Source organism: Sus scrofa, chromosome 4, assembly GCF_054392235.1.
Source record: "Sus scrofa isolate SSC_HxYL_T2T_F1_AM1 chromosome 4, Sscrofa_HxYL_maternal_Yorkshire_Landrace_v2.0, whole genome shotgun sequence".
In the NCBI taxonomy this organism is placed as follows: Eukaryota; Metazoa; Chordata; class Mammalia; order Artiodactyla; family Suidae; genus Sus; species Sus scrofa.
The window spans coordinates 115361661-115384065 of NC_139386.1; the positions used below are offsets into that span (position 1 = coordinate 115361661).

Below are 22405 nucleotides of genomic sequence, written 5' to 3' on the forward strand. Positions count from 1 at the left end.
GGACTCAAATGAAAAACTACAAAGTTTCTTAGAAAATATTTTCCGAGGAGCTTGTAATAGAAAGGGAAGAGCTGGCTTAAGAGAAATGATGAGGGACAGGGAGGTCGTGGGGGGTTCAGGGCACAGAGACGGGTGACTGAGATATTTGGGTCCTTCGTTCCTGGCGAGTTTGCTTGGTGCCCTTTCTGACTCTATAACCTTGGTCCCCTAAGTCCAAGCAGCGCTGTCTCATATGATGTCAGAGATGCTATAGATGTTCTGCTTCTGTGTTAGCAGCGTGGCAGCCACATGTGACTATTGGGCTTTGAAGTGTGCCTAGGACTACTGGCAAAGGAATGGAATGTTTACTTTTATTTCAATTTAATGAATTTAAACCTACGTAACCACCATATCAGACAGTGCAGCTCCATGTGCATTTCACCCTGGATCCCATTTGAATCACTTGATATGTCTTAGAAATCTTCTGATGTCTCATGTGTGAACCTCACCCCTGAGACTCATTTGTTGATCTTGGGTGGGCCTTGGATACCAGTATTTTTGGAAACAATCCAAGTGATTTTCTGGTAGCCAGTTTTGAGAACCACTGGTTCAAAACTTTGTCCAGCACACTCTTAGCGATAGGGAGGCCCCTCTTGTCACAGTCTGGCCCAGGGTGTGTGTTGGGGCTGTGCTGGCCCTGCAGTCATGCTGGCCCTTTCCAACACCCTTCTGACCCGGGAAGTCTGCATTCTCAGTCTTCTCTCCACTCCGAGAAGGAAGATCAGGGCTTGAGACCCGCCTCACAGAGCCTGCTGGCTCTCTTCCCACCCCGGTTCCCAGCCCAGAGACAGTGCTCTGTCACCTCCGAGCCCGCTAGGACCTGGACGGCAGGGGTCAGTGCTCAAGGAGCTGCATCCTCACAGGCCCCCTGGACCCTTGGACGGAGCCCAACCAGCCGTTTTCCTGGGCTGGCCAGACTGCACTGCAGCGGGGCCCAGGCCAGGCCTGAGGATTGGCTGCTTTCTGTCCGTTTTCCTATGAAGCAGATAGATGGATGCATGTGTTCAGGACACTGATAATGCAGGAGGTTTTCGTAACAAGACTGGAACTTGGAGAGAACCCTCCTTTGCCCCATTATCTTGAAAAAAGCTTTCGGAGCTGGGGCTTAGCCAGCAGCTACCGGCCACTCCCCATTTTGGCCACTTGCATCCCCAAAACAACTTTTCCCATGACTCACACATAGCAGCTTGTGCACTTCTTTTATTATTAAATATATAAGCAGCTTCCTATTTTTTTAAATAGATATTTAAATGACTTCATATAAAATAATTCACCACTTCCAAGTATAAAAACAAAAATCTCACAGTGTGTGAGCCAATGTTCCCTCTCGGCTTTCTCAGAGAAAAGAAGGTTCCTGTGCAGGTAGCTGGGGAGACACCCAGAGGGGGGCTAGGAGCCCTCCCACTCCTGTGCCCCAAGAGCCCTCAAAGAGCTTCTGCGATGGGTTGGATTTGCTTTCTTGACTTTCAAAATACTATATGTTTAAGGAGGGGAGTGAGGGAGGAATGCCTTTTTTCTGTGTTGTTTTTTCCTTCCACGTTTTTAAATAGATATTTTTTTAGTATCAAATATAGAGTCTGTGACTAGCAAAAGGACCCCGACAGGGAAAGTTCTCCAATGCCCTTGCCTTTGCTGACAGCAACAGGGCAGGGGAGGCAGGGACCAGTGGGCCTTCACTTTCAAGGGCAGGAAGGGCCCTGGTGCAACGGCCAAGTAGGGCAGGGTCTCTCAGTGGAGGGCCCAGGGCAGCAGGAGAGGAGGGATCCAGAAGCACAAAGGGACCAAGGCCAATCGACAGCCCTGTCACCTGCTGTCTGGATCTCAGAGCTGCAGCCGTGGGCTCCCAGGAAGCTGAGGCCCTCAAGGCAGACTTGGAGGCGGGTGCCAGGGCCCTCCGAGTCCCTCTCCCACCCTGGCTTGCCTGGGCAGAGAGACGGTGCTGGTGAGGGGTGGGGCGGGAGCTGGAGGGTGTCGCTGCCTACCGGCCCCCTAACAAGGGACGACCCGCTCAGCCCAGGTGCCTATCGGCAGCAGTCTTGGAGCCGTGGTTGGGGTTGCAGCAAGAGACTGGGCTGGGGGGGTCAGGGGTGCAGACCTCTGCCCCCATCTCGGGAGCGGGCCCATCCTTTCAAAGGCCCACTTGCAGTCAGAGTGCAGCCTGTAGCCTCTCTGTGTGTGTCCCTGCTCTCCTTTTCTCCCCCTCCCACTAGTCACTTCCCTCTCGGGAATGTCAAAGTGCAAGATGCAGAAACCTGGGCGGACAACGCAGCCTAAAGACCGGCTCCGGCTGGCGGCCCGGGCGGTGCTCCCACCCCGATCCACCCCAGGGAGACAGAGCGGGGTCAGCAGAAGGTCAGGGCTCAGGGGCTCCCTCAGTCGACAGGTGAGGCCGGCTCGGGCACTCAGTGCAGGAAGCTGGGGAGAGGCTGGAGAGGTGGGAGGACGGGGGGGTGGGGGTGTCTGCTCTCTGGGACGGATGGGGCAGGCTGCTCAGCAGGCAGGTTCAGTATTCACAGTGCAATGGCTTCCTCCTTGAGGACAGCCTCTGTGCGGCCTCCCGGAGAAGCTCTGGCGGGGCTGGGGCACGGCGGGGCAGAGGCCAGAGCTGGTCTTCTCCTTGGCATCATGGGCTGGGCCAGGCAGGTCCTGAGGGTATGATTGGCCTCCCCTCTCCGCCTGGCCACCAGCAGAGGGCACTCAGGCAAGTGGGGGGCGCAGGCCCCTTGAGGCTGTCAGTGCAGAGCAGCAGGCCCAGAGGCCTTCTCTTCCCATCTTCTGGGCTACACACCTTACAGGAAATCCAGCGACGCTGTCCCGCCCTGTGAGTCTCACGCTTCTCTCTCTGGAGACACGTCCCTGCTTGTCGCTGTTAGGATCCCTTGGCACCAGGCAGTTCCTCTGGGCACAAGGCCTCTTCCATTCCTCAGCGCCCACCCTGCTCTCCCGCATCCCACGGGCCTCTGGGTCCCGGGCCCAGGTGCCAGCTTGGAGGGGAGCGGGAGGTGGATGCAGCCCTGGAGGGTCCCCAGCCGGGCTTGCCGGCCTTCCCCAAGCAGATGGGAGCCTCAGCAATGTGGGGGCATCCTCCAGCCTCTTTTAGTCAGTCCAGAGTCTGAGGGTCAAGGGCGGAGGGGCCCCAGGCTGGCGGCTCTGGTCTAGTCCTGGCAGGCAGGAGCTCTCCCCAAGGGCAGGCTGTGTTCCCAGGAGAATGGCTGGGGAGGGGTGGTGGTGGACGCCCCCATAAGTCTCCTCGCACGAAGAGTCTGTCCTGCGCGCCCAGCTGCAGGGGAGAGAGAGAGAGGCTGGTCAGCCGAGAGGACTAGAAGGGAGGGGTTGCTGAGGACACGGCGGGGAGGCCGGCATGCCTGTGGGCTGCTGCTGGTGCTGCAGGCAGGACTTCCTTCCCTCCTCTCCCTCGCCCTCCCCACCGCCCCAGACACCGCAAGAACCGGGCAGCTCTCTCTGGCAGCAACCCAAGCCGCTGGACCCACTGGCCTCACCTCCTACCTCCTCCTGGGGAACTGGGGACCACAGGGGGAGGTAATAGGGCCTGGCGGAGGTCTAAGGAGGGCTGGGGGGCACTGCTCAAGAGGAGGGGTCTCACGGAGCGGGAAGGGGGCACTTGAGTGTCCCTAGACGACTCCTCAGGCAAGACCATGGCACGGTCCCGGGTCCAAAAAAAATCAAGAGTGAATCCTGCTGACTCTAGCAGAGAAGACAAGGTTCTTGCTCCCACCTCCACGCATTCAGCACAGAGGGCCAGCACACATGACATTCAAGAGAGCAGGGCAGAGGTATCTGCAGGGGAGGAACTGGAGACAGCTGCAGACGAGGAAACGCCCACCCTGCCATTTGGCGTGCTCGCCCCAAGCAAGCCACCCTTCCTTCCGGAGGCGCCCAGGGACTTGCCTCCTCGCATCATCCACAGGGGTCAGGCCCTGCTCTCTCCAGCCCCTCCCCCTCCTTGTCCCCTTGTCCAGCCTCCTCAGAACGCTTTGTTCTCAGAGCAGAAATCCCCTGGATTCTCTCCAACAGTTTGACTTTGGACCCCATGTGGAGCCTGCCTCCCTGGCTGTCCATAGGCCCTACTGGCAAAACCCATGATGGGTAAGGAGGGAAGATGGGACCATGGCTCCTGGCTCCCGGCCCATTCCCATGCTCTGGAAGGGGAAGAAGGGAGGACCGTAAACGGGACATGGGCCATGCTGGGCACGACGGACCACAGGCCCTGCTGGGGCCAGGAGGGAAGAAGAACCACGTGGGCAAGCTCCAGCCCATGGCCCCTAGGTCCTGGTTCCTGGGAGTGGAGGGGCTGGCATCCACGTCTTCCTTCTGAGGGTCCCCCTCTCGATCTCCCTGCCTCTGTGTTTCCCCCTCTCACGTCTCTCATCAGAGCAGCGTCAGTCTCGGAGCTGGCCCTGTGTCTCCCTGAGGTTCCTGCTGCCTGGCCTGGAGACCGCTTTAGGGCAGAACCCAAGTGGGGGCTGGATGTGGCCCCTGCCCTGGGCTTCTCACGAAGTGAAATCTTAAGGGGAGGAAGAGGAGAGCTCGGGAGGGCCTGGCATGGGCAGGCAGGGAAAGGAAGGGGCGTGTAGAGGAGATGGGGCAGAGGGCCAAGACCAGAGGGGAAGGTGGGCAACCAGCCAGAGGGTGGTGCAGCATTGAGCCACTGCGTCCCCAGGGGCCGAAGTCTGGCCTCTGCGTGCCAGTCCCGAGGGGTCTGCATCATCGTCACAGTGCTGCCAGTGTCCCACCTGTCCCCTCTTAGCCCACCTGCCAACAGAGTGGACCCCAGGATTCCAGATGCATTACTTCTCCCTGTTTTCTAAATAGGCTCTCCCGGTTTTGAGCACTTGGCAGACCCCCTGTCTCTCCCGGCAGGGCCCTGACCTATCACTCCACACGCGAGAAGGCCCTGAGGTGCTGGCTTGCATGTAGCATGCGCTGTGTCTGGAAACGTGAATGGGTTCACTCCAGCTGGTCGGCCAGCCTGCCAATCAGCACATTAGGCAGTCATCCAGCTAGTCAGTGAGCCAGTTAGCTCACCAATTCACTAGCAGTTAGGCAGCTACAAGCTAGTTCATTGGTCAGAGTCACTCAGCCAGCTGGTCAGGCAGTCAGAGTCAGTTATGAGCTAGTTAAGTGGTCAGTCAGAAGGCTAGCCGGTTAGAGACGGCTGGCCAGTCAGCCCTGAGGCCAGTCAGTCAACACCGAGTTCTTAGCAAGTAAGAAGAAACCTACTGTTTAGGATCCGGGATAGAAGAAGAAATGCAAACAACAACAACAACAACAACAAAACCAACCCAAAGTAGACACAGTTCCTGCCCTCAAGGGGCTTACAGCTGTCTTAGGGGTACCAAGTGTACACACAGGCACAAAATAAGACTTCTAAGTGTATAAAAACAACATCCAAGTAAGTGCAGGTCAATATGGTATCAACCAAACACAAAAGAGCAGAGGAGTAGGAATGAAAGGAGCAACCAGAGCGTGATGGAGCCGGTCAGGAAGGGCCGATGCCTGCGGGCTGATTGTGGTCTGAGGGGAAGGAAGGGAGGAGGGTCATGGGCCGCCTGGAATTGGGGAGCCGGGGGCGAGGGGTGATAAGAGTCACATGTTTATCAAACAACACGGGCAAGGACAGGAGAAAGCACCCATCAATGCTCGGGAGACAGCGCGAGGCTGGGAAGGCGGAATTCGGATTTGAAAACCATTTGGGCAGGCTCAGGTGATGGGCCTGAACCAGCAAGGTGGTTTCTATAAGGATGAATGTAAGCTCCTGCGCATCGGTTGAAAAAAAAACAACAACAGCTAAGTTCTCTGAATATAGGGGAGAAAGAGAGTCTGGCTTGACAGAGCTTTACGGGAGGTGGAACTCCGGGCTTTAATACACCACAAGCTCCAAACGGGACAAGGGAATGACAGGACTGTTACAAACGAAATGAGACCCGAATGCCGTCTTAAGCTGTGCGAGTAGAAGAAAACCATCCAGATCAAGGAAGGTAACCGCCCCGCTGCGCTCTGAGCTGGTCAGACAGCGTCTGGAGCGCTGTGTCCAGGGCTGGGCGCCACATCTTCAGAGGGACACTGACAAACGGGAGTGTCTAAAGGAGGGCGGCCAGGCTGGTGAGGGGTCTGAAAACCACGTCATAGAAGGAATGTTTGAGGGCCTTGACCACACTTGGCTTAGAGAATTCTTAAAGGGGACACGGATACTTGGCTTTACATATCAGAGTGCTGGCATGAGAGGAGGAGGGGGACCGCCAGGGAAGCCAGTTATGCCTCCAGTGAGGAAGGCCTTCCCACCGTGCAGGGCGAGGGCAGGGATTGTGCCTGCAACCGAGTGTGTGACCAGAAGCTGGCCTTCTCCCCGTCAGGGATGCAGAGGGGAGGCCCCTGTGGGGTGGGAGGCTGGACCAAATGACGTCTGAGGGCCCTTCTAAGACTAAGCCTCTATGGCTCCACACATCTAAAAGCAGGCAGGTGGAAATGACCTTGGCTGGGAAGAAGAGTCAAATCAGGGTGCACACAGAGGGGAAGCCGGCAAGAGCTGTGGCAGCTGCCGGAGGAGCTTGGGAGCCAAGCTGAGCAAGTTGGGTTTGAAGTGGTTGGTGCTACAGAGCTGCCGGACTTCCCCAGGAGGCTGAAGGCCTTATGCGAGAGGAGTTTGGTTGCTCTGGAATGGAAGGTGTAGCGAAAGTAAAAGCCCAATGCAGAAATAATAACCCAACCAGAATTAACAAGTGCCTGGCCTCAGATGCGGGGAGGGGCTGGACGGGCGGTGGGAGACCTGAGGACCCAGGGAGAAGGGAGTTGGCCAGACCTGGTGATGGATGGATGAGGGAGTAGGGGACAGAGAAGGGAGTCAAGTGTAGGGGGCCTCAGGGGAGCTGGTGGTACCACCACCAAGTTCTGGTGACTGGAAGAGAGTGTAGCTCATTTTAAGGGATGGAGAGAGATCCAGATCCAAGTCTTACCTTAGAATTCCCTTTACACTGGCAATTCCACCTGTCTGTCCTCATCCTGGGTCAGGGGGCTGCAAGCAGAGCACAGGGCTGGCATAAGACTTCAGCGGGGGCCAGGGAGTGAGGGAACCCCCTAAGTCTGTCCCCCAGTCCCCTGCACATGTGCTCTAGCCCTCTCAGATTTAGAAGACTCAGAACTGCCTAGCCCTAAGAAGAAACTAGGAAAAATCCCAGAGAGCTAAGAAAGACAAGACACCCTTCCTCCTCCCCACCTCACATCCTGTTCTGAGCTTCATTTCCTTAGATCAAGTGGGAGAAAGTCTCTTCCAAATCTAGAGGGGAAATAGATGCTAAGACCACGCCCCCCGCCCCCGCGCCTACCAGAGCCCCCTCCCAGCTCTCACCTGCCCTCTGGTTGCTCCATGGGAGGATCCACTGTCCAAGGCTCTCGAAGGCTCTGGGGACGGAACAGAGCAGGCTCACTGAGAGGCTGGGGACGGCAGGGAGACCACAGCCCCACCCTTAGGCAGGGCTGCCCAGGGGGTCTATGAAGGGGTACCAAAGCCTCCCCTCTGGAACAGCCAGCGGGGAAGCCTCTATGCTGGCAACACGCTGTTTCTCCTCCCCATGCAGGCATCGCTTTCCTCCCCCGTCCCCTCTCCCGTCTGGGTTCATATCCTGCTGTGGCCCAAGAACAGTCGCTCCCACTCTTCGTCCTCAGTCCCTTCTGGCTGCTCTTGTGGCCCGAGCCCTCCCCATTCTTGAAAAAACCCTCCATTTCCACCTCCCACCCTCTGTGCTCAGCCTCCTGTCTCTCAGGGTCTGAAGCACCTGCTCTGAACCCAAGCTGACCTCCGGCTGCTCCTCTACCCAGGTTGTGCCCTGGTCCCCACGAGATGCCCTTCTCCCCCCATTGGGCTCTTCTTACCCACCGCCTCCGCCTGTAGAACAAGAGGCCGCCGACGGCCAGCAGGACCAGGATGATGCTGGGCACGAGCAGGCGCAAGACAAAGCCGGGGAGCTGGGGGTCGGAGCGTCCCTCGGGCTGCCTCTCATGGCCTGCATCAGTCAAAGGAATGGGGTTAAAATAGGCTAGGTGTCTGGGCGCCCCCTCAATTGCCTGTCCTCCTTCCAGCTCTGCGGGGCTCCTCCGGTCCCTGGTGCTTCTTTTGCCTTCCGGCTCCCCAGGGGACAGCACGTGGCCCCAGGGGCGGCTTCCGGGGAGGCCTGGCTGAGAGGAGAGCGTGGAGGGACTGCTGAGGCTTCGTGGGTGCGGTGCTGGGATCCTGGTGGAGTCTGGCTCCAGGCGGTCTCTGGGCAAGGCAGATGGATGGACTGTCTTCTCAAGTGTGTGGCTCCAGGCCTCAGTGGGTCTCCCGGTGGCCCCCGTGGGCGGGAGCGGGCTAATTACATCCGCAGGCTGCCAGCCCTTTGCCGGTCCAGAAAGTGGGGAAAATGCTGAGAGAAGGTGGCTCGGTCTGGCCCTCTCCGCCTGGACGCTGTCTCCCTGCAGCCTGGAGGGGGAGGGCTCGGCCCCTAGGGGTAGGGGCCCCTCACTGGCCTCTCCAGAGGCCTCTTCCAGGGCCAAATCAGTGCCCAGCATAGAGCCAAGAATGTCTTCCATCCCAGTGATGGGGGCTCCAACAGAGGAGTGGGGCTGTGGTGAACCTCCGGTGGTGCTGTCCTCGACGCCTGGGGTCTCCGATGACTCAAAGGTCTGGCAGGTGCTCCTGGGTGGTCGCTGCTTGGCACCGCCTGGGTCCACTGTGCGAGGGGGCTGCTCTTGGGGCAAGAGGGAGCTGCCCTCTGTCCCCTCAGAGTCAGCCCAGGTCAAGCCAACCACAGGGGCCATGAAGGGGGTGAGGGGCTGCTGAGGGGAGACAGAGGCCAGGTCACTGCTAGGGGTGGCTTTGGGGTACAGGCAGTTGCAATCAGGCTTGGTCACCACATCTGAAAGAACCACAGAGAGAGAGGGAGAGAGAAGGACGGGGAGGAAATAGAGTCACCAGCCTCCAGCACAGCTTTTCCAGAGGGGTCCAGAGGGGGGCTGGTCGTCCCCTTGTGCCCGAACCCAGCCCTGGGACTGAGGAGAAGACAGGACTGGAGCCAATGCTCATGACACAGGCCTTAGGCAGGGAAGGTGCAAACGGCAGGAAGGCTCTTTCCAGGAAAGAGCAAAGAGTGGGGTTTAGACACACAGATTGGGGATCGGGGTCAGGGGAAGCCAGAGACCAGCCCTTCCAGCAGTACCAGCTGGCCAGACACCAAGCCAGGGGTGACAACAGCCAGCCAGGAGGTTGAGCACAGGGGCCTCCAGGACTAACACAAGACACCCTCGAGCCCCAAAGACACTGTTGGTTGGAAAGCAGCAAGGTGGTTTCATGCACAGCAAGGGGCCATGCGGCCACAGCCACAGGTGCGAGCAGGCTGGGGCTGGGATGGGGCCAAGGCTTGAGGACTTGGGACTGAAGCAACAAGACTGGACTTGGCCATTGGCAGGTGCAGGGCCTCAGCCCCCACTCAGGGAAGAAGGTTGGATGTGGGCAGGCACACGTGGCACAGGACGCAGAGACGAGGACACGCAGGGTACATATGTGTGCAGCCGGGCCAGCACTGGGAGAGTTCGAGTGATGCTCAGACTTCAAATCCAGCCTTGTCCCTTGAGGGGACACTCAAGGCGTCCTGGGGACTTCTGGAGCCAGGGCATCCTGGTGATTCGCAGCAGGGCTCCCGGAGCAAGGGCCTGACTCCCCGACGGAGCCTCTGCTCTCTCCACGGAACCCCCCATATGTTCAGCCAGCCTGCAGAGCCGGTGGGAAAGCCTCCATGCCTACAGGGCTCCCAGAGAGGGCCCCCTTTGCCACTCCCTGATCTCACAGCCACCAGCGTGATTCTTCTCAATGCCTCAACATGCAGACATATGTAGGTGTGCATGCACACACATGTCAGAGAAGACATGTGCCTAGGATCACCCAGAGGTACACGAAGCCACATATACACAAAACAAGCAGGTCTACACATACAGGCACACGACTAGCAGCCAGGCTGCCTCCCCAGGTCCCTCCAGCCCCCTGTGTCACCCTCCAGTGTGGCTCTGTTCCACACACCCTTCCCCAGCCCTACACTTGCCAGACCCTTGGGTGCTCACCCTGGCTGGAGCATTTAGCAAAGCTATTGTTGCAGTTCTTGCTGAAAATGTTCCAGTCCTTTTTCAGGAGATTCTTTGTTTCATTAAAGACATTCTTGATCTTCTCCAGCAACTGGAGGGGCGTCTCATAGAAAGTTCGGACACAGGCCTGGGAAGAGAGCAGAGTCCCCCTTGATGACAATGATCACTGGCCCCGTGTCTCTAGCTTGACTGTCAGACTCCCTTGACCTTTCTCACATTCACCTTTTTCTTGTGTTTTCTCTCTCCCCTCTCCCCAGGTTTGCAGGACCTCCACGTCCCGAGATGGTGAGATTTATCACTTATTCATGGATCCACTTAACACATATTTATGCACCAGGCTTACGGTAACTACCTGGGATCATGCGATGAACAAGAGGGAGGAGGTCTGTGGCCAGTTTGGACATGGAGTCCAGCAGGGCATGGGCACCGAACATACAGTTACAAGTGCGGTGAGTCCCAGGAAGAGTGATCCGAGAGTGTGTAACAAGGGGAACTTAAACCAGGGCTTGGGGGAGTCCCCGTGGAACCAAGCGAGCCTGAGCCAGGAAAGGAGGCGGGGCCAGAGGAGCTGTCCAGGTGGTGTGGACAGACCGTGCAGAGATCCTGAGGCAGGAAAGAGCCAGAAATGCCGGAGGACAAAAAGAAGGCTAGCGTGGCTGTGGGACTGCCATCTAGGAGCAAAGGGGTGAGAGATGTCCCCAAGGGTCAGGTCCTGCAGGGCCTTACTGGCCACGTCGAGAACCGTTTGCTTTATCCTCGGAGCAGAGACAACATCTGAAGGATGGTGGGGAGGTGGGTGGAGCGTGATAAGGCTCGAGTCCTTCAGAAAGATCACTGTGTGATGAGAATGGCCTGGAGGAGGCCCCGGGGCTGTGGGTCCTTCTCTGGCCAACGGTGTATCTTGGAAGGAGAGCCGAGGCTGCCCCAGCCCTTTCAGCTGAGCTGCTCTTTTCTCCTCTGCTCATGGGACCCTGACTCTCCAGGCCTGCGGGAGCTCTGAGAAGCCTCACACTCCCCGGTCTTCCTCCTACCCCATAAGCTGCCTGGCTCAGTCCCCTTACCAGGCTCTCACCTCCACCTGACTTCTAAATGCTGGCACTCAGGGCTTCATCTTGGGCCCGCCCTTCCTCTCACACCAGACAGTGTGCCCACAGCTCCATCATCTACGGCCTGCCAGCCGATCACTCTCAAGTCCTCCCTTAAACTGAGCCGCCTGGGGAGGAACTGCAGGCTTCCCTAAGGTGGCGAAGTCCTGGAATGCATGCCCTGGATGCCCAGGGGCCGTGCATGCACGCCCTTAATAAACGTTGGCCGGACAAGGGAGAGAATGAATGTGGGAATGGAGAGCCCCAGGCTTGGCTGTATTACTCACCGGCTTGGCCACACGGGCCAAATGAACTATCTAGCGTGGGCTCGTCTCCTCATTTATTTATTTTTATTTTCTTTTTTCGCTTTTTAGGGTGCACCTGCGGCATATGGGAGTTCCCAGGCTAGGGGTCGAATTGGAGCTGCAGCTGCTGGCCTACACCATAGCTCACAGCAATGCCAGGTCCTTAAGCACTGAGCGACGCCAGGGATTGAACCCACATCCTCATGGATACTAGTTGGGCTCGTTACTGCTGAACTCCTCATCTCCTCATTTGTCAGCTCAAAATGACAATCTGTGCCAGCCCCCTGCCAGGGCTGTTGTAGGAAAGAGGTAAGCTGGCTCTCTCTCTCCGCTTTCTTCCCACATCTCTGTCTCCTTCATACCTCACCTCGTGCTTCATGGAGAAAACAGGAACCGGAGACAGAGACCGCCTGTCTCAGCAGAGGCTGGGCCTTCGGGCATTCTCGCCTCCCCAGCTCTGAATCCCTCCCCTGCCGGCTCCTCAGGAGACCAGCTCCTCCGGCTTCACCGGCTCCCTGTCCTGGGGCCTGCCCCCCAGCATCCGTGCAGCGCCGTGGGGGTGTTTTGCTAAAAGGCAGACTCCCAGGCCTGCCCGCAGACCCGGTGCATCAGACTTTCCAGAGGGTGTGTACTGGGAACCTGCATTTTAAACAAGCTCCCCAACTGACTCTTCCAAACCTCAACAGTGGAAAACCACAAGGTTAATACCTCGCTTATTGAAAAGTCTTTCCTTCCTCGGTGGCGCACTCCCCCTGCTGCCTCCCCTTTTGGGTGCCAGGTTCCTCCACAGCATCGTCTCTACTTCCTCGCTTTCTGATCACCTGACCTGGCACCGGCCTCTAACAGCGACCTCCACGTCGCCACATCTGTCAGCGTCCAGCCCTTCTCTCGCGTGACTTCTCATCCTGTCCGATAAAGCTGACTACGCTTCCCGCCTAGAAACGCTGGGCGATCCGCACGCTCCAGGGTTTCCTCCCTCCCCTTGGGCGGCTCCTCAGTCTCTTTGCCAGGCCCCCCCTCCGCTGCCTGACTTCTCCATAGAGGCCGGGCACCCCGGGCCTGCTTCTCTTCTCGCAGAGGGCAGCACTGCTTTACTCCTGGCTTCACAGACGTCCTGCAGACTGACACCGCTCAGGTCTCTCTGTCACGGCAACTCAGGGCCCGGACGTCCGCCGAGCGGCCTGCTCAGCATCTCCACTTGGCCACTTCACAAACACCTCGAGTGGCAGGTACCCCAGCCTGGACTCCTGCTCTTGCCCCAAACCTGCTCCGCCCCATTTCAGCATCTCTGGACTCGGTAGGCTCCAGACAAAACCATCGCCGCTCTTCCCTTCCGTCAGCGCCTCACGGGCGCCACGTGACCAGGTCCCCTGGTTCTTTCTCCAAACTCGGAACGCGACCCCTGGCCTCCACCTTCACTGCACAACCCCAGTCCAAGCCGCTTGGACTTGGACCTTCTGCTGGCTGCCCAGCCTCCACCCCTGCTCTCTACAGACCATTCTCTGCACCGCAGCCAGAAGGGGCTCCTGGCGCGAGTTAGACCAGGTCCCTCGCTCTTCAGACGAAAGCCCACATCTCTAAGACCCCAGGTGATCTGGCTCCCCCTCCCCTTCTCCCCTCCCCAGGCCTTGGCCATGCTGAATGTGCACCCCGAATGTGCACTTGCTTGCTCACCTAGGGGTCTGTGCCTAGTGTTCTCCGTTCTGGAATGTTCTCACCAGCCTTATTGCCTCCTAACTCTTATTCACCTTTGGATCTCAGCTGAATATTTTCTTATTCAGAAGCCTTCCCTGTCTCTTCTTCCCCACCCCGTTTTACATCAGAGTCCTGTTTTTTCTCTCTCTCTCAGAGCCCCCGCCATGCACCTCTTCCTGGCTCACTCTCTCCCCTCCTTTGGCTCTTCCCACTCTGGTTTTTTGTTTGTTTTTGTTTTTTTTATCAAGGCCGTTATTGACACCATCCACACCACATACTTTACTTATGCATTTGGTTAACCATCTCACCAGCCCCGAAGGTAAACTCCGTCAGGGTGGGGATTTGGGCCTGATCCCCCCTGTTTCCCAGGGCCTAGAACAATACCCGGTTCCAGTAGGCGCTCATTAGCTATTTGCTGAATGAACCAATAGTCAGGGGTTACACTTCTCCCTACTTGTGTCATTGTTTGTTTAATGGCTGCTAATCTCGCTTAACTCTAAACTCCAAGAGGATGGAACCTTGTGGTTCTTGCCCGTAAAGACAAGGTCAAGGCCTAGCACTGTGCCGCCTCGGCCAGGTTTATGGAATGAACACGAGAATGAGAGGAGAGGGGTGAACAGTGGCAAGGGGCGCGGGTGAGGCCAGGAAATGCCCTTGGTGCCTGTGGGCAGGGATGGTACCGCAGCAGCCGCCCCACCCTTCCTCAGTGTCCCCAGCCCCAGGACCTCCCACCTTGTCCTGCTCTTCGTAGTCCTTGGTGAAGCAGCTGTTGAGCCTCAGAGAGAGTTCCTGGAGCTGGACAATGACGTTGGCATTGGGAGTGTTGTCTCTGAAGCGCATGGTTTCATCCAGTATGTCCTGCACCTGGAGAAAGGCCTTCTTCAGATAGCACACTGGATCCGTCTGAAAAAGGAGAAGGCGGCGGTGATGCTCGGGCGGAGGAAGGGTGGCGGCCTGCCCCGCCCCTGCTCCCAAGGAGAGGGGCCGCGCCACTGCCACCCCCTCGCGGCCTCTCAGTCTCCCTCTCTGGGATCCGGTGCTGCTGGGGATTGTGGCAGAGGAAAGGAAATGTGGATGCTGACTAGGAAGATCTGGGGCTTTCTGACAGAAGAGGCTTTAATCCGAATGGGGCTGCGTAGGTAGGGTGAGTTCTGGGGAACTTCCCTTTCCTGTCCGACTCTGACTCTCTCTTGGCTGGCTTTCACAAAAAGCCCTTCGGTTTAGGGCTCTTCCTAATCCTCCAGGCCACAGGGCTCCTGGAGACTACCTCCGGGTCCCAGGCCAGCCTCAGCGCTTTGTCTCCCCAAGGAGCTGACGGGTGCCTCAGGGAAGCCTCTGCTTTAGCTCTGCACTCCTACCACCTGGCTCCATCCTACCAGTGGGCTCCGAGTAGTAAGTGCTTGTTAAGGTGTGAGTGACTGAGAAAATGAGGATACTCCTTGGACCGTGAGGTAGTCTCCAGGCACACGGAAATTCCTGGCCAGGAAATGAATCTGAGCCGTAGCTGTGACCTACGCCATAGCTGTGGCAATGCCAGAACCTTTAACCCACTATGCTGGGCTGGGGATCAAACCTACACCCCTGCAGTGGTCTGAGCCACTGCAGTCGGATTCTGAACCCACTGCACCACAGGCGGTCTCCCGTTCCAACAGAAGTGTGTGGGGTCAGGCGTGCAGAAGCTCAGAGATGGGGCAAACTGTAGGCATCATGGCGATTTTGTTTGGGGCACAAAGATGACCAGGTTTGGGCTGGGTGCAGCTGGAAAGGCGCTATAGGCATCAGAAAGAGCTCGTGCAAAGGCCTGGAGGCAGGCCGGAGCAGGGAATGGGGTGGTGTGGATGGCGCTGTGTGACAGAGCCTCGAGCTTGTAAATCCCAGGCTGAGCAGCCTAGGCTTTCTCCTGAAGTGAGCAGTTTTCCAGCTTTGGGGGAGGCAGTGAAGAGGACAGGTTGTGGTTCAGACAGCTACCCCCTAGTGGTGGGAGGAGGGGTGCAGTGGAAGCAGGGAGGCCATTTAGAAGGCTCTTGAAATTGTCCAAGCAACTGATGGGGTGGGGGCCCAGAGATGCTGGGAGGCAGGACCGGGAGCACTCAGTGTCCGGCTGGGTGTGGGGTAGGAGAAAGGGCTGGATTGATTCGCTGGCTGCTGGTCTGTCTGCTGGATGGAAGTGATATCCTTAAGCAAAGCATGCAACCCAGAAGAAGTATTGGTTTGCCTTAGGCCTCAGAGCCGGTCTGCCCAGGTTCAAATCAGACCACCACCACTTACTAGCTAAGCCTTCTCGCCTAACCTCTATATGACAGTGAGATGAATGAATCACGTAGGATCAAATTAGAAAAGTACCTGGCACATGGTAAGAACTCGACATGGGCCAGGCCAGGAGAAGGGAGCAGCAGGGGACTTGAGCCCCGGGCCCTGCCCAGCCCTGGACCCTGGCACCCCAGACTTGAGCACCCAGGGGTCCTCATACCCATACCCTGCCCAGCTCTAGGGTTTCTGCTGCCTTCACGCTCCCACACACACCCACCCTGGGAAGTGCACGGGTGCTGGCATGTGGGCCTGTACACAACCATAACTCACCAACTGCTCCTGGTCTACAAACTCAAAGGCAATTTGGCACGAGGTCTCCATCTGACTGTCAATCTGTAAGAGAAAACAGGCCACTGGTGGCAGAGTGTCTGCAGCTCGACTGAGCTTGCCTAAGAATGGGGACTAGAGTTTCTGGATAGATCAGGGTTTGATCCTCATCCCCCGCTCCCCACACATGCCTGGAAAGACAAAGCCAAGGCTAGGGGCATACCTGTGCCTGCCACATATCTAGGGGAGGGTTTTAGAAGGATAAGGAACCTCTTCCTCCTCCCTCCCACTCCATGAACTCTGACAGATGCCCGCTTGCTGTAAGGAAGAACTGTCTACTAATAGAGGGGATAAGACCTAATCTCCTGTGGGTAGGTAGTGAGCTCCCTGTCCTGGAAGGAACTCAAGCAGAGGCTAGACAAGTTCTGGGGATTCAGGATCTGTACGATCCATAAAGCCCCTGTTGGCCTGCAGAGCAGTGGTTCTGGGATTCTAAGCCTCAAAGAGGCTGTGGCTCTTGGTCTACTTTGTGTTGCTGTGGCTGCTACACACAGGAGGAAAAGTATATGAGAGGCAGCCTCCAGGCCCCAAGTTCATGGTCCTGGAGCTGGCCTTGGCCAGAGGTGCCCCACCCTGCCTAGATGGCCAGAGGGTTGTTAAATTCTCTTCTGAGCGGGACAGCAGCCATGACAACAGCCTGATTCGGCCTGGCCGGACCATGCTTGGAATCGCTGACAACTCTGCTGGCCTGGGCAGGGTGTGAGGCACGGACGGGCTCCTTCATGGCCTGGGTGAGCAGGCCATCCCAGCCCCAGGGCTCGGGCAGGAGCCAGGGAAGGGAGGGCGGAGGGCTGGGACTTAGGCAAGAGCCTCCCTTTCCAATCTGGCTGAGGCCCTGGTGCCAGGCTGGCGGCACATCTGGGAGTCCAGGAGCTAGAGGCAACATCTGGACACAGCGGGCAGACTGGGCCAGCTCCTCAGAGGAAGCATGCCATCCTTCCATCTCCAGTGGGAGAGCAGGCCTTATGAGCCTTTTCAGAGTCCATGACTTACACTGCTGGAAATCATGAACTCACGCGATCAGCTGGAAGCCCACCCTGTCCACTGCCTGCAGGGGAGTCAGAGAGGCCTTTGGGATTGGTGGCAGGGGTGGGATGGGGTGGTTGGAGGCCCCGACCTTTAGAAGGTCAGTGAGAAGAGCCTTGTGGAGCTAGTGGGAGCCATGATCCCCTTCCTGCATGGTCCTATTTCTCTGCCGGCAACCCCCCTCTTTGGGCCTGCTCCCTGGCTCCTGCCTCAGTTTCCCCAGTGGGGGCCAGACAGGGAGGCAGGGCCATACACTCACCAGCTGCTGCAGGACCTTCAGGTGTCCGTCCCCAATCATGTGGCTACAGTTCTCCGACACCTCCTCGGCGGTACTCCTGCTCACCAGGAGACAGACCAGCAGCAGCAGAGGGCCCAGCCATGTCTGCGAAAGAGAGGGCATCATTTCTCCCTGGCTCCCACACTCCCCCGGAACCTCCGTGCCCTGCTGAGGACCTCAGACCTACGGTGCTCTAGGCTTCGCCTCTTATCCCAGAAGGCAGCATTCCCCAAACCCAGCTTCCTTGGGCATTCCTGACCACCACGCACAGCCTTGCTCTCCCTTGATAACAACCCAAAAGTCGTCTCCTCCAAGAAGCCTTCCCAGATCAACCCAGCCCAAGCCTGACTACACACTGAATTTCTATTAGGGACATGGGAGGTGTGCCTACCAGTCCCCATGCCAATTACACAGGAAACTCCTTGAGTGGAGGACTTGCCTCTACCCATTATTCTGTCCCTGCAACATCAGACACTGAGCCAGGCATCTTGTGAGCTGCCCACTTCTCTCAAGTTCATGTTCTTATGCTGGCTGGCTTCTAGACTTGGAGCCAGAGATACTTTCCTGGGCCCAGCCCTTCCTCCTACCTGATTCCACACAGGTCTGGCTCTGCTACTGGAAAAACCAGGGGCCCAAACTCAGTTTCACTGGGAACCTATCCCACACCAGAAACCTTTGGAGCCCTGGGTATGTGTGTCAAAAAGATTAATCAGAGGCACTGGAGCCAGCTCTAGATCATCCCTGCCTGGCACCTGCCTATCTGAGCCCCGTCAGGCTCAGCACCAGCCAGCCAGCAAGAAGCGTGGCAAGAACATTTTCTGAGATCTCTCCCCTCTGTCAGCACCCACCTGGCCCAGTAGCTGCTCCCCCGCAGAGTGATGGGACAGGCTCCTGACACCCTGTCATTCCCCTTCCTGCCTTCTTGCACAGGTCCCCTTAGCCCTCTCCTGGCCCTAGGTCTCCCCTTCTCTGTCCAGAGGCAGAGAAAGGCCCTTGGGCTTTCCTTCCCCAGCTGGATGTCACCTCCTGGCAGCTGATGCCCCCTAGTTCAGGGAAATGCTGTCAGGGTGGGGCGAGGCCTGGCACCTTCCTAGGTTCTGGGCTCTGGGCTCTGCCTCAGTAATTCAGACAAATACTGCAAACAAATAGCACATTAGAGGCTATGAAACAGCTCACAACAACATGCTGATTTGCATATAACTAAAAGCCCGAATGTTTGTCAGCTCTTACCAGAGAGGAGAGGCCCTGGCAGGGCTCCAGGGAGGTTGGAGGGAGGAGGGGGGCACAGTGAGGCTTTGCAAGATGGGGAGAAGTTGATGGCAGAGAGAGGGAGGGGGAGGCCTCAGAGAAAGGCCCCAGAGGGCCCAGGGCCATTCGGCAGAGGATCTCTGAGGATCCCTGGCTGACCTGGGGAAGGGGAGAGAGTGGAAGGGGAGGGGGACATGGGGCTCCTCTGGGTGGCTGAGGAGGCAGCCTTGGGTGGGAACGGCTGTCCAGGCCCTCAGGAACCTGCCGTGGTTCGGGACCCATGGGAGGAAACTGGGTCTTGCAGAGGGTAAGTCTCCACCCTCCACTGCTGCCCTTGAGGCTCTGAGCCCCTGGGGGGGAAGTGGTCTGGGGGGAGGGGCCTGGGGAAGAGATGCTCAGGAAGGCAGCCACAGGCAGCTCAGGATATGGTTGTTTGAGGACAGCAAGGAGAGGGCAGTGCTTAACCCCAAGGGCTGCCCAGCTTTTGGAGATATTTCAGGTTTCAGTGGGGGGAGAGTACAGCTACTATGTAAGAGGCTGACTTTGAAGGTGGCCAAAAGGGACTCCTGGAGCCCTGACTTGTCCCCAGAGGAAGATCTGGACAGGCACCCAGGGGTTAACACTCTAGCTTGCATCTGGCTGGGCTGGCTCTTCTCCCCACCCCTTTCTTCCTTCCACCCACCAGCCTTGGCCTCTGGGGCAGCCACAAGGAGTCTCTGCCTCGGGCTCAGAGAGATGCTAGGACATCGCAGTCCAGCTGGCCTTCCTCACTCAAGTCCCATCCTGTTTCATCTTCCCCATCAGTCGGGTCCTCGGAGAGACCTTGGCACGGGTGGACCCTTGGGCTGCCGCTGTCTGAAACCGGCCCCCTTTTCTATGCACTTTTACTCTCCTCCTTCCTCAGAGGTCTCACTTCCAGCCCCTATTTGTCTTGTTGCCTTTCACCTCATCCTTCCTGATTTTCCCTTCTGACCCCATCTCTTCTCTCTCAGTTGGGCTCTTCCTCCTCCGTGGAAGGGTTCTTCCCTCTCACCCTATCTGCAGCCCCCTCTCTTATCCTCCAAATATTTTTCTGCTTCTCTCCCCCCTGCCCCACGACCCCAGGTTGTCCTCCAGGGTTTCACAGAAGCACACTCACTGGGAGACCACTTACTGTGCAGGAATGGTGCCACCCTGCATTGTCTAGGGGTTGCCCCAGCTACAGCCCGAGGTTGGGGCGGGACAGCCCCTGTGCAGTCCTGAGCAGCCCGCAGCCCCGGTCCACAATTCTGCAACCGCAAACCCTCCTTCCACCTCCTCTACCACCACCAAGCCCAGGATCTCCCCAAGGGACTGAACCAGATTTGACAAGAAGATTCAGAGCTGGCCCCACGCAACTCTGGGGCCATGTCCCCCACAGACAGACTTGATCCAGCCACCCAAGTGCCCAACAGCTCCTGCCTGTGTGCTGGAACAAGTAGTGGCTTGCCCTGGCCCCCTTTTTTTTGGCTGCCTTGGCATTCTATAAGCTGGATGGCTCCTGAACCTTCGTCATCCCGACGTGCCCACTCCCCAGCAGGACGTGTTTATGGCCGGGGAGGAATGCCCACTGGGAAAGCACCACCCTCATCTCACAGCCACTCCGCCTGCTCCTCGTTGGAGGCTGATTCATAAGGAAAAGAAGCAAGGAGGGAGCCTCTGCGCTGCAGCTGCGAAGCCCTCTCTCCTGCCGGCGGGTGGCTCAGTGTGCCCGCCTGTGCAATGGGGTGAGCAGCCCTCCCTTTCCCGGACAAGCGCTGCAGCCCCAGGAGCAGCTGCAGGGCCGTCTCTGGTTCTAGCCGGAGCGCACGAGGGGCCTCGGACAGTCGGCGCGCAAAGATGGGATGGAAACCCGAGCCCGCGGCCCGGGCGGAAGAGCCTCGGCAGCCGGCCGCCCGGGTAGGGGCTTCCGAGGGGCCGCGCCGAGCCACGGAGCTCCCGCCCTAGCCCAGCCCGGGCCCCGAGCCGCGACCGCCGCTTACCGTGGGAGGGCAGCGCCCGGCGGCGCCCGGCGCGGTCATACGGGCAGCTGGGTCCCGGCCGGGCGCGTCGGCCGCCCGCGCTCGCTCGCTCGCTGGCCGCTGCAGAGTCCGCGCCCCGGCCGAGGGCCGCGCTGCTGTCCCGGGAGTGCGGAGGGACCCGCGGCAGCGCCAAGAGCACCGAGGCAAACTTTCACTTTCCCTGAGCCGGGCTCCACTGGCCAGCTCCTCGGCACAGCCTTTTAAGCGGACTTGTGAGGCATGTGGTTTATGGGAAATCACCTTGGACAGGCGCCAGACACACACACACACATGCACACACACACCCGCGCGCGCGCGCACTGACACAGACACACACTCCAGAGGCCCACTGAACCGCCTCCCCGCCCCCACCCCGCGGGCTGGTCTTCCCCGCTAGTCTTGCAGTCGCCCTCTTTGCTGTGCTCAACGACGGCGCCTTTGAGAAAGTAACGCGGGCTCCGCCGCCTCCCGTCCCCCAGCGCGCCGGCTCTGGACAGAGCCTTGCCTTCCCTTCCGCGCTCTCCAGGCGGATTGGGTGCTCTCTCTCTCTTTTTCTAATATTCGCTTCAAGGGACTTTCCCTCTAAGCCTGAAAATTCCCAAATCTGAGCAGGAAATGCTCCGAGAGTAGGGAAAAACGCTGGAGACCAATGCGAATGCTGCAACACCTTGTGGAGCTTGAGTCAGCAAGTTTGCAGGCAGCCCTCTCCTGCCTAGGCAGCCCCCCAGCAGCCCGCCCAGCCTCTCGTCTCCCAGTCTGGAGGCAGCGTCCAGGCAGAGAGGCTAACTGCCTGGCCAGAATGGGATGGATTGTGTCCTGTGACAGGGAGCTGGGAGGCTCTGCTGTGTGCCGGGAGATGCTCCCCGGCACCAGACCTGCAGGTGATGTAAATGCTGGCTGGTACCCATGCTCCCTCCTGAGCGTCCAGACCTGGGGAGATAGGCATCCTGGCTCTAGATTTCCCCCGATGTTTCTGAAAATGCTTTTACTGAGCTGATTAATCACACTTTGTCTCTACGTGAGAATGAATTTAAACAAGGCTTAATAGGATGAGCCTGGTAATTACAATGCCAAATTTGGGAGCTTTCTCTTTCTTCAGTTGGCTGTGATTCAATGTTTCTCGCTCTCTCTGTGTGACCACCCACTGGCAGCCCCTTGGAAATACAGGGCAGTCTGGTCTGGAAGGGGCATTTCTTGTCATCCACCCTCAAGCGGTAATTTTACACCTTCGTGCCCTTGCTCATAGTGGTCCCCCAGCAAAGAACGCTCCTTTCCCCACTTGTCCTTAAGGCAAACGCCTCATCCTTCAAGGTTGAAAGCACACCACATCCTTCAGCAGCAGAGCTTTCTTCCACTCCTCGGGCGGATCAACGTTTCCTGTTCCTGTGGTCTCACTGGACTGGGCTCCTTTCTCTGCGGTCTCCCTGATCCACTGTCATTCGCTCATGCCCCACATCATTCTAAAAAGTACTTAAGGTGGTACTGAGAGTTATGTTTTGGATCATCAGATTGAAACTTCACCCCTACCCCGGACTGAGAACTTTCTCCAGGGTGGTCTCGTGGTCATTTACCTCCAAATCAAGTGCCTAGCACATGGAAGGTGCCCACTTAACAGTGACCGAATCAAATGAGGCCATTAGAGAATGATTCATTCATTTGACAAATGCACACCATGTGGCTGTGATGCGACAGGCACCAGGCTGGGCCTAAGAATGGACACGCTGACATACCTGCTTTCCTGGGCTTGGGAGCAATTGGAGCTTAAAGGGTGTGGGGAAGCCCTGGATGCTCAGAGCCTTGCGGAAGGAAGAGCAGAGACCGAGCCCAGCCAGAGGAAGGAGGCTGAGGGCTTACTTCCCCTGGGCATTGTTAAATGGGCCCAGTACAAGCCGATTTAAGACAATGGGTTGATACCATTTGCTCTTAAGGATAAGAGGTTAGAGG

At 57.8% G+C, this 22405-nt stretch overlaps 1 protein-coding gene and 1 long non-coding RNA gene across 6 annotated transcripts in view; one reads left to right on the forward strand and one right to left on the reverse strand.

Moving 5' to 3' along the window:
- LOC146404205 (uncharacterized) overlaps positions 1 to 11581 on the forward strand; it is a 51077-nt gene extending 39496 nt beyond the window's left edge. Inside the window, exon 3 of the long non-coding RNA XR_014844573.1 lies at positions 10428 to 11581. This is a non-coding gene — a long non-coding RNA (uncharacterized LOC146404205). The remainder of the gene's footprint in view (positions 1 to 10427) is intronic.
- Positions 1222 to 20656, reverse strand: CSF1 (colony stimulating factor 1). 5 transcript variants are annotated; one of them, NM_001244523.2, is given in 9 exon segments: positions 1222 to 3319; positions 7014 to 7072; positions 7406 to 7458; positions 7930 to 8060; positions 10150 to 10297; positions 13988 to 14158; positions 15836 to 15898; positions 17178 to 17300; positions 20444 to 20656. In NM_001244523.2, coding segments are annotated over 8 exon segments (774 nt in total). In that variant the 5' UTR covers positions 20483 to 20656; the 3' UTR covers positions 1222 to 3319; positions 7014 to 7026.
- Positions 20657 to 22405: the final 1749 nt, after the last annotated feature.